Source organism: Lissotriton helveticus, chromosome 6, assembly GCF_964261635.1.
Source record: "Lissotriton helveticus chromosome 6, aLisHel1.1, whole genome shotgun sequence".
NCBI lineage: Eukaryota > Metazoa > Chordata > Amphibia > Caudata > Salamandridae > Lissotriton > Lissotriton helveticus.
The window spans coordinates 426,770,529-426,787,258 of record NC_136067.1 but is presented as its reverse complement, the minus strand read 5'-3'; the positions used below and the strand labels follow the sequence as shown (position 1 = coordinate 426,787,258).

Genomic DNA, 16,730 nt, shown 5'->3' with positions numbered 1-16,730 from the left:
GGGCAAACCGCAGGATCTGTGTAGCTCCTACAGGCCCATTTCCCTTCTCAATTACGGAACCAAAGTCCTGGGCAAAATCCTTGCCACCAGATTGGGGGTTGGACACCTAAGGAGTCAGGCCCTCGAGGACAGGTGGATAGGCTGGACCCTATTTAAATGAGAAAACACATGAAAGTGCCTAGCCACCTATATTTAAATCCACATTTAAGGAATGTCGAAGACGCTGGTTGTCGAAATCGACAAGGTACTTTTATTTATACCAATTATTTCATACTTATTTGAAATATTTCAAGAAGAAAAGGTCAAAGGCAGAAAAACGAATTTCTAGATCACATATTTACAATACATTTTTACATTCATATCAACAAATGTGCATTGTGAACTTAGGACATATAATTGAAACAAAAAACACCAAAAATGAATCCGAAATTTACATTCAATATGACCCACATAAAAACAATACAGCAACAATAAACGTATACATTGAAAACAATAATTCTGTACAAATGGGAATTGCAAAAGAGGCAAAAATGGGAATAAAGGAGTCAAGACAATTTATGACTGCTATTGTGACCAGCAATTGCTGGTATTATGGACTTTATCCCAGTTACTCCTTTTATAAAAGAGCCGACGCGTTTCGATACCAGGGCGAAAGTTCCTGGGATCTCATCAGGGCGCTGTCAGTCTGTCTGCAAGGGGTGCAAAGAGAATGAAAAGAGGTTTCAATCTCAAAGGTTTAAAGACTCGCCTCATATCTAATCACACTCAGATTGACCTGCGAGTCGAGACCTACCGAAATTTCGTAAGAGAAGTGAATTCGTGGAATCGGAATCTGGCACGGATTTCTTCACGTGCTAGGATTTTCTTTATTTGAATGATTGGGTCCTGTTGCGAGGAAAGGGGAGGTCACCTAAAGAAATGAACAATGAAGTGACTTATCTATTTGGCCCATTGTTTCACCAAATGTCAAAAGAACGGGGGGGGAAGGGAATTGGACATACCTTCAAATAATTCGTTAGAAGGAAGCTCGAAAATGTCACCAACTTTTCGTTATAAAACCAATACTTTCTTCCACAAGGGGATTAGGCACCAGGCTTGGACGCTGGGAAGAAATGAAGGAGGTTTTAAACAAAACTCTGTAAATGGTAAAAGGCTGGGATTCTGGCCGTGAGCTCATGGGTTTGTAAACGTACCTTTTATTCGCGCATGGAATGAGCTGTAAATCTTTGCTTTAACTGTCACTGTTTCACCGGCGGCCTGAAATCCGCTGTGGGAACAGATGAAGTAATTACTTCGGGGATCTAAAGTCTTTTGTTGTATTCTAGATACGACTACTGACGCTTACAGCACTTACCTCTATCCTTCCTCATCCTCGCCTACAACCTTCTGCGGTCAATCCAAAATGGATACCAGGTATACAGCTGACTAACTATGAGGTGTCTCTCCTATGCACTCTGGGACATGTAGTCCTGTATATATAACGACCTTTTACGGTTGCTCTATATACGTGGATGGTGTGTGTAACCACGTGTTGGTGCTCTATATACGTGGATGGTGTGTGTAACCGCGTGTTGATGCTCATAAATTATAAAGAAAACGGGGGTGACATTTTCTTGAAATGAGGGATTGTACTCCATTTAAAAGGGGGGAATTTTTCACGCATGTGGAGGAAGCTTCATTGAGAAAAATAGAACAATCATGGCCGGTTTAGGACTCCAAAAGCAGCTGGAATCTATAGTCTTGCAATTTCAGACATACTATTTAACCCTTTCTGTACGCTGTTGAACTTAAGAATTAAGTAAGCTTCTTTTTTAAGGAGCATTCTATCCAAGTCAACATTCCGATGCATAGGTCGCGCAGTGTACAACACTGTCCACCTGAGATCGTTTTCGTCATGTTTGGCTGTCATGTAGTGCTCAACCATTGGGGCAGTCCGGATTTTGTTCTTTATCCTAGATCTGTGTTGGCAGATACGTGCATTGACTTGTTGGCATGTTTTGCCAATATATATTTTGTCACAAGAACATTGGACCAAGTAAAAAGTAAAGTCCACATTTGTAAAGCGCACAATCACCCGTAAGGGTCTCTAGGCGCTGGGGGCCGTCGGGGAGATTAAGCGAGCTATTGCCCAGAGTCACATGGTGCTGGGCTAACCTGCCGCCGGAGCCGGGGATCGAACCGTGGTCCCCAGATTCCAGCGTCAGTCGCCCTGGCCGCGGCGCCACACCTCTAGACCACATTCTTGGTCTTACAGTTTGAAAATTCAAAATTTTTCCAACTGGTCTCTGCGTGCCGGAACTCGCACCCCTCAATGGTATTAGGGCATACCACACAGGTTCCACATTTATGGTGCCCTGAGATTGGTTTAAGGTTCCATTGAGTCAGTAAGTCATTCTTCTTTTTTGGTAAGGACACATCTGCTCTCATGATCTGTTGACCTAAGTTTTGGTTTTTCTTATATGCGAACAGGGGGCGTGGAAAAGAACACTCAAGGTTTTCCAATAGATGCCAATTGTTCAGCACAGCTTTTCTAAGTTTATTGGTGTCAGGCCCGAAGGTGGTCACACAGACCAACCTTTCAAGTGTGGCTTTAGGTCGTACTTGGAGGAGAGTTTCTCGAGGAGTGAAACGCGCTCTTTTGAAAGAGTGTTTCACTAACTTTTTCGGGTACCCTCTTTCCTTCATTTCTTCACAGAATTTTTCAGCATGGGATGAGAAGTCTTCAACATAGGAGCAGTTTCTCCTGATACGCAATAGTTGCCCATATGGAAGATTAGATTTCAAGTTCCTAGGGTGTGAGCTCTTATGATGCAGGATGGTATTTCTGTCCGTACTCTTTTTATAGAGGGATGATTTCAATTCCCCCTCGACGCATCTGATTTCGACATCGAGGAAAGTCATCTTTGTGTTGCTACAGGCCATGGAAAATTTAATGTCACCATGTCTGTTATTGAGCCATTGGTGGAACGCCTCAAGGTGAGTCTGGCTCCCCTGCCACAGGAGCCAGACATCGTCTATATATCGATACCACTGGATGGCATGCTGTTTGAACGGATTGTTGTTCTCGACGAATCGTTCCTCATATTGTGCCATATATAATACGGCCATTTCCGGAGCATAAGGGCACCCCATCGCGGTGCCCTTCACCTGCATAAAATATTCACCATTGAAAGAGAAGTAATTCATTTTGAGAGCGATATCTGCCAGTCTTAAAATGAAAGAGGTTGGCACTCTATGGGGTCTTTCTCTCCTGTCAAGGTATATTTCCAACACCTCTAACGCTTCCTCCTGTGGGACCTGCGTGTAGAGGGAGGTTACATCCATCGTGACCATTAGTTGGGTGTCGGGGTCGAATTGGGTGCCTTCCACCTTGAGGAGGAAATCCGTGGTGTCCCTCAAGTAGGAGTTAACTTGATTCAAAAATGGTTTCAAAAAGAAATCCACGTATTGGGAAATTGGTTCAAGGCACGAATCACACCCTGAAACAATTGGACGTCCCGGGGGGTCCTGAAGGCTCTCATTGATTTTGGGCAGGAGGTGGTCATTCAGACCTTGATCCACCCGGATCAGTCGGGCTTTATGCCCCATAGAAATACAAGACTCAATTTGCGGCAATTGTTGGGGGTGCTTCAGGCGGAGATAGATAGATGGGATAGATGGGATAGATGGGATAGATGGGATAGATGGGATAGATGGGATAGATGGGATAGATGGGATAGATGGGATAGATGGGATAGATAGGATAGATAGATACCTGGCCAGACTGGGCTTTGGAGATACCTTCAGGGCATGGGTGAGGCTGCTATACACTGCACCGCTTGCGAGGGTCCGTGTAAACGGCGCCCTCTCTAGGGAGTTCAAATTGGGGCAGGGCACGAGGCATGGCTGTCCGCTTTCCCCGACGTTATTTGCCCTGGCTCTGGAGCCCCAGCGTGGATACGGACTGATCCCATGGTACGAGGCATTGACTTAGGGGGCAGACGGGAGAAGCGTATCTTGTTATACGCTGATGACGTGTTACTATATGTTCAAGATCCTGCGGACTCCATTCGGCGACTTATGTTGATTCGGCGTTTGTTTGGCGAATACTCGGGGTACCGCATAAACTGGGACAAGTCTCTGGGCCATCTATTGTTAGGGCCTCCTCCGGATTTAGCTGTGGAATGTCAAGGGCTGGTATGGAAGGAGACCTTCCAAGACCTAGGTATCTGGATTATGACGTCAGAGGAGGAGTTCCTACGTATGAATGTACAGGCCCAATTGGAGCGGCAACGTGGGGATGTCGCGCATTGGAGGACTCTCCCGTTCACCCTGATGGGACGTGCTGTCCTATTCAAAATGATGGCTCTTCCCAGCTACTCTATGTTTTGCAAAGTACTCCCTTCCCGGTCCCGGAGAGGGTCTTCCGGGTGATGGATTCGGAGCTACGTACACTGCTCTGGGAGTGGGATGCCCGAGAATGGCTCTGAGGAAGCTTCAGCGGGGGGTATACGAGGGAGGACTCGCTGTCCCGGATGTTAGGCTCTACTACTGGGCAGCACAGTCGGGGGGTATACGAGGGAGGACTCGCTGTCCCTGATGTTAGGCTCTACTACTGGGCAGCACAGTTAGTAAACATTAACGGGTGGGTGTTCGCCCCGATGGATGAACCAGCGTATAGGGTAGACCGTATGGTCTTGGGCCGTGGTACCTACTTGGATGCGCTATATCGCAGGGGTAGATGTAGATCCCCTCTGCCGCCTCAGACGGCAACGGTTGTGGAGGCGTGGAGGAAGGCGACAAAATTGTTGGGATGGGAGGCGAAACTCACAGCTCAAACCCCGCTGTGGGCTGGGAATTACCTCTCCGAGGTGACGTAACTGCAGGTGGAGCCTAATTGGTATCGATGTATTGGGGGATATATGGAAAAGAGGGGATGTGTTAGAGTTTTCTACTTTGCAGGATGAATTCCAGATGGGGCGGGGGGGGTTTCTCCACTACCAGCAGCTCAGACATGCCGTCCTCCGCCATATCCATCAAGGGGATCAGTTACCGGACTATGCCCCACTGGAGGATAAGTTGTTGCTAGACCCCATGATAGACAAGGCCATTTCCCTCACGTATAAAAAACGTAACCTGCCCAACCCCCTGGGGCCTCTCCGAGAAGAATGGAAGTCCGAAGTTGGGTTATTGGAGGAGGATGATTGGAGAGAAGCTCTGCAGAGCCCCCGGGAAGTGGCGATTCGTGCCGGGTTCAGGCTGGTTCAGGCTGGTTCAGTTGCGCATCCTACATCGCTCCTACACCCCTCGTACGACACAATACCGTATCGGGTATGTCGATTCACAGTTCTGTCTACGAGGCTGTGGGGAAGTGGGCATCTTCTTCCACATTTTGTGGGACTGTGCCAGGATCCGAGCATACTGGTCCAGCCTGACAGACATCATGTCTGAGGTGATTGGTGCGGAGGTTCCTCTGGAGGCCCGCTGGCATATTCTGGGAGTGACGAGTGACATTACCTGGCCCAATTGGGATAAGATCTGGTTAGCATTGGCAAGCATGGTCGCCAAGAGAAATATAGCCAGACTGTGGGGTAGTGATATGATGCCAACTGTGGAGGAATGGGGACACTACCTAGAGTGGTGCCAAAGGGCTGAAAGAGTGATACATATGCGCAGGGGGTGTCCCAAGAAGTGGGAAAATATATGGGGGGGCGTGGAGGAGGTATAGGGGGGGGGGTGATGGATACCCAAACTGTTTCTATGCCTAAATGATATTGTGTATGGATTTGAGACTGATTGTGCATATCATAATGTTCACACTGAATTTTGTACATCTCTCTGTCGCTTGTATGTTTACCTACCAACAAATGCTGCACGGTATGTAACTGTCATAAGAGCCTGTTATAATAAAAAGATTTTCAAAAAAATTATTTGAAGTCAGAACCCTTCTGTGACAACAAGAACGGACATGAAGCAGTCTCTCAGGGAGAAATTGTTGTTAATGTTTCAGTAAAGCATTTTAGGCAACACTAAGCAATTTAGAACGGAAATTAATTACAGACGGTTGGAGAATGTGTAACGTGGATTAAGTGAATTTTCTGATAAAATGAGCTGCTCAAGGTGAAAGTGTCTACGCTTCTATAAAAGCTTGTGTAGTTTACTTCACTCTGCAGTTGGATACAAAAGTGGAAGATTCTGAATCCCAGGTCCTCTCTGGCAGTATGAGGATTCTGAGAGTATCCTACATTCAGATGGTGAAACCTTCACATATATGGTCAGAGCAGGTTACCTGTTCAGTGTACTTTCTGGAGAAGACACAGATTCAAACAAGCACTTCAGGTGTTATGGGTTCCCATCGGGAATCCTCTTGTTGGCTTCACAAAGGAAGGGTGATTACTGCAGAGACTTGATTGAAGAGAAGAGTGTGATAAGCAAGGCAGTGATTCTCAGGAAACTCTGAAGCACAGCAACAGGGTTCTGATTTACAGAGCAGAGAGGCACAAGATGTCTCATGTGAGAAAGACGTTTGTACAATTGCACCAGGATGCAGTGTTGTGGTATCCTGCAAGGATTATAATGGTGACAAAGAATGGTGAATACAAAAATTTAAAAAAACTCAAAGGAACATATGATTCTCTGAGTGGATGCTTCCTTGTCTCTCTTGGACAGTGTGGGGCGGGACAAAGGACTTACCCTAGGACTTGAGGTCTTGTAAAGTTGCAAAATAGATGTTGACATTAAGTGATAGGACTTTAAGTATAGCTACCTTTGAGACATCAAGTGAGCGAGTCCTGACAAGTTTCACACCTACCAGTAATTAAAAACTAACTTTGAAACTGGTCCATTCTAGATCCTATACTAATGTCCTTTACAGCTAAAAACAGAGTGATTTCTCAACAGCGATGGTATAAATGACACTAAATACAAGAACTCAGAAGTCATGCCAGGAATGCAGTCTGATACACAATCCACATCTTTCATTCCATAAAAGTGTTTGCTTTTTCAATACAACGTAGTACTATAGTTTTTGTTTCCAGAAGTACTAATGTTATAGAATGGAGAATGCCCTTGCCGAGGTGTTAGTGTGTCTAGATTCAGAAGTATTTTACGTCCATACAATAACTGCGAAATGTGCTATATAAATGCGCTGAATGTAACATAAGGTGTAGGGAGACAGAAAAGTCCAACAGGTTACGGCTTTTATTACAGTGATGCTTTAGGCTATGTGTTACTTTGGGTGCAATGTCTTCAAAAGAACATAAAAAAGCACTCCTGGCTGCATGTTTAATAGTAAAATATAGCAATATTCAGTGTTCAGTGGGTTTACTAGAAGCTTTTGACCCTTGTTCCACTGCACCTGCTGCATCATTCATTCAAATCATGGCACTATTACCACCAAAGTAATTGCACTTGTGACTACTTGTTTAGTAGTAACATATAGCAACAATCTGTATACAGTGGGATTCCTGGACCTTTTGGCCCATGTGCCACTTCACCTGCTGCACCATCCAAATCATGGCCAGAATGTCTACTAGGTAACTGCACTTGTGACTGCTTGTTTAGTAGTAAAATATCAAAATAATCGGTGTTCAGTGGACTTCCTAGATGTTTTGGCCACAGTGCCACAGCACCAGTCAAACCATTGTCCTAGTGCCTGCAAGGTAACTTCACTTGTGACTGCTTGTAAAGCAAATAAAGCCAGAAAACGTGAGTTACAAAGCGCAAGCCACGGGCAGAATGCATTCTCAGGTCAACTTTCTGAAAGTCCCCAAGAGGTCTTTCACGTACCAGATAACGCAGTCTGGTAGGAGGTGAACTAAAAAGCACCTACTGAAGGACAGAATGAAAGATAGTGATGAAGTGGCAGGAGATGACGTGTCAGATGATACAGATGGAGTATTTGAGAAGCGTGGCAGAAAAAAATATATATAAGTGATTGAATGATAGACTGCAGTAAGTGGTGTGAAGGAGAAACGGCTGACAGACACTCTAAAGACTACTACTACCTTCAGCATATCTATGTTTCATTCACCTTCATACAGTTTACGATCTGAATCATTTTTGCACTTGGTGGCCATATTTATCTCATTTTCTAATAGGCCGTGTATCTGGTGTGTGCTTTCAAAGCCAGTTTTGGAATTGTAACTAAAGCTTTGGGGATTAAGTTACCTGTATTCTCCCTGCTGAGTGATTCATGCCTTCTTTTTAGGTCTCACCTCCGTAGGCTGCACACATGCGCAGGCTCGTTGGCTAGATTTTATGTGTTTTAGTAGCCCCGCCCCTCTTTCGCATTGGCCGGCGTCACCGTTTATGCCAAACGGTGGCCAGGCATTGGGAAAGAGCTCTTGATGACATATTCTTTTCTCTTTTTCAGATGGCCCACTTGGACGGGCTCGTCTGATTTACGTTGGTCGCAAAAGCTTTGTTATCTTTATGGGGCCATGTGTTTCAAACAAATGGCCCCATAAAGACAAGCTCCGCTGCGTGTTTATTTTTGCATCTGGCTTTCACTTTGAAGTGAGATGCAAAAATAAACCGTGGATGCCTGGCGAGCGCTTGTTAAAGCTTGGCGAGATGAACGCCTTGCTGTTAGAAAACAAACAACCTCAGGGCCGAAGAAGCGTTACTGCGTCCTCGGGTTATCAGGTGACGTTTAATCGATTTTGCCCAGTGAACTAGAAGCTATGGGCCACTCAAACCAATGGGCGCACAGCCCCCACCAGCCATAACAGGAATATTCAATGGGTGACGATTGAGTTCTCCAAGCACAAAAAGAGGCATTAGGCGCGAAAAACTAAATTAACTGAAGAGCGCACAGCGAGGGGTCGAAGGCCAAGGTACCTCCAATTACATTTTGTACTTGCACCCGAGGGCCACATCTGGCATGCTGCGGCTGTTCACGCCTGTACCATACAAGTTACGTCCCTGCAGCCGCAGCACCGACATTTCACAGCAATTTCAGGTTGTTTTTATTAGCGTTACTGAACTATTTCATGCAAGTTACACACCACAAGGTAGCCGCGGAGTCCGAGCTCTGGTGGGCATCGCACCGAGGTGACTATGGAATATGGGATTCAGGGCTCAGGGGCACTTTGCATCAGCCTACTAGGCCAAGACTCGCGGTGCAGCATGGGAAAGCGATGCTTCCATGCCACAAAAGGTTTGTGGGGGGGTGGGGGTGACCTGGCTAGGCAGGTAGTGTTGTGGTGAGACCCGCCAACTGATTGCGCTTCAGGTGGGAAGGTGAAAAGCTCAGTACCCTTTCCTACATCAAACAGTGCTACTGACCGTCATAAATTAAAAATCGTGGGCAGAAGAGGATAAATCTATGCAGGAATTAAATAAATGCCATGCCCACAAGCGACTGTAGGATCAGCCTGAGGCGAAGAGGAATCCGGCGCCCCAGATGTGCAGGGTCACAAGGGGTGAGGGTAGGAGAGACAAGCCGCCCTCAAAGGTCAGAAGGAGGGCGTTTGCTGCGTTGACACGCGCAGCGTCAGGGCAGAAAGCAGCAACAGTTCTTCCTCAGCTGGGGACAGGCAGTCAGCGTCTCGTCTCCGGTAGTAAGCACTATTCAAACACCAATGGAATACAAAATCATAATGGCCCTCTCACGGCGGCGGGAAGACAGGCTTTTACTGAGGTGCTCTCACCAGCTCAGCTGAAGCCATTCTGCCCGAGCTAAGGGGAGTCCCGCCCTCCCCGACCTGTATTTATAAACCAGCACCCTTAAAGGGGCCCTGACCCTAATGGGCCTAGAAAGGTGCCTCCTTCCTTTAAACAGGCCTTTGTTAAGAAACCTTCTCCTACCAACATGTTACGTTTCTACTTTTGGCATCACCACAAAGAGATAGTGATATTCGTATAAGGTCTTAACATAAGCAATGTACACGGAGTGCACCGGAAATATACGTTGCTTTCCCCAACCCGCTCCACCTGACGTTTGAAGACACTGACCTGTTGTGACCCCCACCCCAGCCATGTCCATACAGACCAGCCCCGCAACCCTACCAGAGAACAAAATGTGTCAGCATGGGTGCGGTTGCCTGTGACTTCACATGGCCAGTCTTGTGCTTCTGGTAAACTAGTCAGTGCATTCTGGGAGTTGTAGTCCTTGGACAGTTGACGTGCGCTTATAATAATAAACTATTGGAAAGCCTGGGACTAGCAAAGATGTGCAAGCGGCACAGAATGGTCGGTACTCAGAGTACCTTTTCAGTAGAACCCCTGCCTCCTCTATAATTTAGACAGCGTCCCGCTCCCCATACAGCACCCCTCGTTTCTTGTACTAAAGCAACGCTGTTTCTTTTTCAGCCCACTTATGAAAAACAGGTTTTGTAACCTTTCCTTAAAACTTATGCCAAAATGCATTGTGGGTATTGAAGTGCCAGTGTGGAGCTGTACAAGCCATCATAAAAGATTTCTTGAATGTGACGTGAAGGGGGGTGGTTGGTATCTCTGAATGCAATAAAATGTGAAAGGGATCTGTGGTCCAAGTGTTTTTTTGCTCTGGTCTAATCGACTGTCGATTATTGGTTAGTGTGTTCAAGACACCAATAGAACCAGTGATGTTGGCCACTGCTTGATGCTCAGTTTTAACTCCGCATTAGCGAAGCCATACGTAGGAACTCTAAAACTCTACAACCACCATCAGAATTTTCGGGGGCATCGCTCTCAACCTGTCAAAGTTGCTAGAGTTCCCTGGACAGTGAAATGCTTAGCTAACTCAACTTTAAATATTACGACGTGATGGCCGGCGCCATGAACATTCAGGAAGTTGTTCATTTAGTGAAGCCAGGCCCTCAGGAGAGGGTCGCCAGAGGGCTGAGAGAGAGTGAAGAGTGTGTTGATCCCGCCTTTTCCCCTCATAAGTCCCAGATTCTGAGTACGGAGCAAAATACCAGACATATAAGTTGTGCAGCAAATGCCGCACTTCCTGTATTTTCTTCAGGTGCGTTTAAGCAGCTCAACCCTGACATTTACAGAATAAGAAAGCTCAGTATATTCTGATACGTGTGGGATTTGAAGAGGAACGCATACATTCAGCATGTGATGTACTTGGAATAAGAGTTGTTTACCGCACCTGGCAAAAAGAAACTCCACTCGACCTAATGGGTTTCACCACGTGGGGCAGATAACCAACTCTCCCATTGCCCACACGTCATTGGGACCTAATTGGGTTTGTGGCTAGACAGAACCCAGGACTGGCTGAAGATAATACCCGTGACGTCAATCACCTGTCATAATATTAACCACTCACCTCATTGATCAGGTGATCAAATGATGCCACACCACCAAGGATGCAGTGTTAACATCTGTACCGTCAGACAGCTACTTGCAAGCAGAGGTGGCCACTCAGCCCGCCTGTGCCTACTACTCCCTGCTGCGCTCCTTCAAGCATCAGCACCAACCTGATGGCAAAGACTCCTCGTCCTCTGCCAGCTGCGTCATCCTGGGTGGCCAGGACCAAACAAGCAAGTCGGACCTTCCAGCGCAGACAGCTACCCACCTGCCCAGGCCTACTCGCCTGGGCTTGGACAAAGCCAGAGTACGGAGTTGCAACGATGGGCTATCCGGATGCCGGGTGCACAGCATTTATGCCGATATGGCTTTCGGAAGATGTTCAGAGAACCTGCTCTTTCCCAAGCCTGCAGGCGCTCCAACCTTGCTGCCAGGCCAGGGCTCTGGCCTCAGCACCTTCACCAGGGTCAAGTACCACCCGCACACTGCCCTGCGCCGAGGATGGCAAGTGCCACAGCTCGGCCTCCATCGAGAACGTGAGCCTGCCAAAGGATCCTCCTGGGGACACCCCCCTAAAATATATAGACTTGCATGCGCCTGGGCAGGGAGCAGTACCCTCTTCACCACAAGACCTCTGGAACGCCCTGCGCGGCCAGCTCCACCGAGGACCTGAGTCCATATGCGAGGATCAATTTCCATAAACCTGGGGACCTCTGGAGCACTTCAGCGAAAGAAGGTGAGTCATGGGGTGCGCCCCTCTTCCTCTCTGTGCTTGATCCTTAGTGTCATCACTGCTGTTGTACTTTAAGCAAATTAAATGCTTTTTTGGAAAGGTGCTCTTCCCCTAATTTCAGATTAATGAAAACTAGGGAGATTTACAAAAAAAAAAACCTGCCCCCGAAGGTGAAGAGCATGTCATTGAGTAGCAGACACGGAAACGTTTATGTAGGACCCAAAGGGGTAATTTCACTTATGCACGAAACATTTTCTGAAATAGTATCGGTGGTTTGGCTAATGTTTTTAGGTTTCGACCTGGCGAAAGGAGCACGAAGTGCTCCTCCCAGATCGAAAACTTTTGTCAACAGTATGGATGTTCGGACGGCCTCTGTTTGCCATTGGCTAGCTCCATAAATGGACGCTAGCCATTGGCAAACAGAGGCGTCCGTCAAATCCCGAGGCGACTGGTGGGCGTTCCGGCAATGTTTTTCCCTCTCCACCCTTTTCGCATCGTCATTGGGCGGTGGGCGGAGTTTCGTTTTTTTTTTTGTCCCGTGATGTTTTCGTCATTTTGGAAAAGCCTTTGGCCGAAGTGGAGTGCTGCGCCCTGGCTGCTCTTCTGTGGCTGTCCGTTCCCGCCCGCCCCTCCCGCTTCCGTGTCTTCCCCCCCCCCCTTTCCAGTAGTTGAATTAAGCCAAGGCCCTGCACTGGGAGGCTTCCTACTCGACTTCGTGCTTCGAAGGCAGGACGGGAACAGACTCCGCGAAAAGAGAAACTCTTCACTAGTGGGGCTTTCTTTGTGATCAAAGAGAGCACCCGGGGGTTCTGGGGCTTCCTGTGCAGCACTTACCTCTGTGCCGCGCGCCTGGACCGGCCTTTGTGCTTGTGGCTGCAGGGCCCAGCCGGAGGGTTTCCTGCTCAGCACTTCCCTCTGTCTCGCGGCACACAGAGCCACGCTACTGCTGGAGGCCCCGGGTCAAGCCCAACGGGAAGCATGTGTTAAACTCGTGCATCCCGCCTTCGCCCACCCTGCTGCTCACCCCGCCGCCTCCATGGCCCAGCTGCGCTGTGTTTACTTCCGCCTCTTTTCCTCACCCCTCGCCTGTTTGTTTGTTTGTTGCTTTCCTATGGCCCGTTCTGCCACTTCCCGCCGCCTGCTTTCGTCATTTTCTTTTTACCCTACTGCATTTTCTAGAAACACCCCTCCCTTTCTCCACCCTGCCCATCCCTTTCTCTGCCACTCGCACCCGTTCTCTGTCGCAGTCCCTCGTTTTCTTTGCTCTGCCCTTCTCGGCTCACCAGCCCTCCTTTACCTCCCCTCCTCTTTCTTGGTTTGTGTGGTCCTTTTCCTCTTACGCTCTAAAATCCTCGCCACCTTTCTATACCCATCTGCCCGTTACGTCACCAAGTTCTGTTTTGCTTGTTTTCTCTCATGTTAGTCCCATTTTCTTTCTCTCTCATGCCTCTCACTGCCTTCCCTTTTTCGTCCACTTTCTCTCTCATCATTTCTAGCTTCTCTTGGTCCCTTCGCTCTCTGCCCCCACAGCCTCATCTCTCTCCTCTCGCCCGTGATAGCCCCTGGCCTTGAATAAAGACTTCACACCTGTTCGGAGCTGTGAAGCAAACATTTCTCTGGGGTTTGTGTTGTGGGAGGCATGTCAGACAGCACGGGTGCTGGGCCTCTCTCCCGAGAGCGATGCTTTGTGCCAAGCCGCACGAGGTCTGTGCCACGAGAGCAGGGGAAGCCGCAGAACAGCGAGCCAGCCTGCCCCAGACAGACCCGAGCAGCATGAGTGATGTGCCCTCCTTCCCACAGCTAGGCCAAGCTGCACGGAGCTGTACCCACGTGGCTGGGAGCAGTGTTCGGCTGAATAAGACGTGTCTGTTTCACAAGCACCATGACTCAGACGGAGAATTGAGCCTTGATAGGGGGTACCAGAACGGCGCAAACTTCCTGAGAGTTTTACCAAAATAGTTAAAAGTGTAGCCATGATATCCCAGAGGCAGCCTCGGATTGGGATCACAATTAGTCCCCGGAACTGCCCCAAACAATGCGCCACCATCTGGTTAGTCTAATTAGCTTTATACAGTGTGAACACATCACAAAGGCACTGACTAGAGCAATGCCCTTAAGCACCAGTCACATTGAACATTTCAAATGTATATTTATTTTAGGGAAACTAATTTTACTTTAGGGAAGATAAAATGATTTATCCATAATCACAGGATGTTGAGCTGATGCCAGGACTTGAACATAGTTCCAACGTTTGCAGCTCTGACCATAACGTGGAGTATGAGATTTTGTATGACTTTCAACATTCTCAGTTGATTTTAAAATGTTCTTTGGTTGGTCAATTGCCATCTGAAATGTGTTTACAGTGGTGAGGTTTCTTGGATTTTTCATACTTCATTTATACATTTCGTACTATTGCTGCTTGCCTACCAGATAGCTTTTAGCTGTCTGTAGGCCAAAGACTTATGTGTACCATGCCAGAAACCTACATTGGGCTTACAGCTTTGCTATTGCGTACCATAGTTTGGCTTTGTTATTACTCTTGCTTGCTTCTTAATGGATGGCTTGTCTTCTTGTGTTTGTCCCTTCTCTGAAGCATTGCCTCTTTGCTCTTTTTACCACTCTTTTGATTGGCTACTTCTATTCTTCCGCTGCACACATTTAGGTAGCTAAATTGTTTCTTTAGCCCCTCCATGCTCTCTCCCTTATGTGCTTCTCCCCCCAAAGGCCAGCCACACATGCTTCGTGTTGCTCTCTACTCCCCCATCTTCTCTTTCCCTCATGTGCAACTGTTTCCATAATTCCAGCTTCATCATCTCTCTACTTGCTTTCACTCTGGTGTGCTATTCTTCGTGTCTATATATCACTACGTGTTCCTCGCTTCTTTCCAGCCCCACCATTTTATTTATTTTTTATTCAAACCCCCGCCCCCTGGCTGCGCTTGCTTCCCTGCCCCCTCGCTGTGCTTGCTCTCCTAGGTGTGTGTGTCTCTGGGTGTGTGTGTGTGTGTTAGTAATTGCTGTCTGCTGAGCTCGTCCAGTAGGGTACAATATGTCTTACATTTGCGAGAGATTAAGCTGTTGGCAATGTAAATGAAAATGCCATTTATTTATGTTAAAAAAAACATAAATAAAAATAATGTCAAGAGCAATGCCAATAGCTCTAACTTTAACAAAGGTGAAACCATTGCATTGTAAATGCTTGTTAAATAGTGTTAGCATCTACGGACTTTTTCAAAGCGAATATTTGTTGTCATTTGGCTCGGTCTAAAAAAACACGTGTATAAATGATCAGTGAGGTTAATTAACAAAGTTAACAAGCATTGGCATAGCCAATAGGTCTCGCCTTTGGGACCTTATAAGTGTTTAGCCATGTAACAGTTGTTGTTGCACCAAGGAAATTGTGCTGCATAGCTAAATACTTATAAGGCTCCAAAAGCGAGACCTATTGGCTATGCCAATGCCTGTTTCTTGCTCGTTTGGGGTAGCTTTAGGAAATTCCCATGGTGAACTTGTATCACTTTTTTGTATTTCAAACAAATATTTTTTTTTTAATTGGTTGTCCTCAGCAAGTCCCAAGAAACGATACAGTGCAATATTTCCAAAAATAGACCACTCTTAATGTTATACATTGATAAGTAGCAGGTGTTGCATGCGGGCCATTTTAAAACTGGGAAGAGGTATATGTATTCCCCATTGACGTACATTAAAGCAGAAGCAATTTTTGGCGGAAGACAGCTAAAATGTATTTTATTTTATTTTATTCAAAGTTTTATATAGCGCGAACAGGATCCTTACAGATATCAGAGCGCTTCACAAAGACAGGGTAGGGGCAGTAGGCGTCAACAGAGATAATGGGAACAGTATAATAGTCAATAACATGGTAATAACAGGGATAATAATAACATACATAGAAAATAAAAGCCATTTGGACTTCAAAAATCGCGTTTGAATAGGTTTGTTGGGATGTAAGGTGTTAATTTTACTGCGTCATTAACATACATTCAATATAAATGACTTCTATTTTGTAAGTAAAAGTGAAGCCCTGACATATCCTTCTCACCAGTTTTTGTACACCCCGGGCTTCCGTCCAGCACGCACAGCGTAGTAAAACATCCTGCCGAGCAGAGAGACGCGCGAAAGACCGCAGGCAAGGGAGCAAAAGCCGAGTCTAGCCTTAACGAAACTCAACATGGGATAATATCATCATCAAAGGCACATGCCTGTCCAGCCGCTTCTCTTACCACCCCTCGAATCCTGCCCAAACATCCGGCTAACTCAAAACGGTCCCGCCCCCACGGAGATCGCGCTGATTGGTCCAACATCGTAAGATCCGCCCAGAGCTACTAAATCGTGGATTTGCATCACACCCGTTGAACACAGTATCGGCCATATTTGCCTAGTATTGAAGAGAAGGAGGTGGATACCAGTCATGGAAACAGGGGACGATGACGCGCTAATGTTGTTCCCAGTTTCAGAATGATGTGCGCTCTGAGTCTTGGCCTTCTCCGGAGATTTCATTTTTACTTAGTTTTGCAATTTAATGTACCGCGAGTATGGCTCAAGCATTAGAAAGCATTAGAACGCTTTTGCAAAAGAGTGGCAGTTCGAAACAAAAGACAATCAGACATTTAAAACAAGCATTTTCAGTAGAGATAATACAACGGGATGAGGAGTTGGAGAAATACATGGAAGAGACGTATTTAAATGTCTCAGGAATAGGAGAAAGTAACAATTTCCAGCTGTCCTAACGACATCTTGGTGACATTCGGAAAACTTCC

The 16,730-nt window shown here is 46.7% G+C and overlaps 1 protein-coding gene across 2 annotated transcripts in view; it reads right to left on the bottom strand.

Moving 5' to 3' along the window:
- Positions 1 to 16,263, bottom strand: part of RNASEH1 (ribonuclease H1) — a 797,310-nt gene extending 781,047 nt beyond the window's left edge. The window contains exon 1 of one of the 2 annotated variants that reach the window (XM_078647871.1): positions 16,013 to 16,263. In XM_078647871.1, coding sequence (XP_078503997.1) covers positions 16,013 to 16,143 — 131 coding nt within the window. In that variant the 5' untranslated portion in view covers positions 16,144 to 16,263. The remainder of the gene's footprint in view (positions 1 to 16,012) is intronic. The other variant, XM_078647872.1, reaches the window with a different exon arrangement.
- Between the last annotated feature and the right edge of the window lie 467 nt (positions 16,264 to 16,730).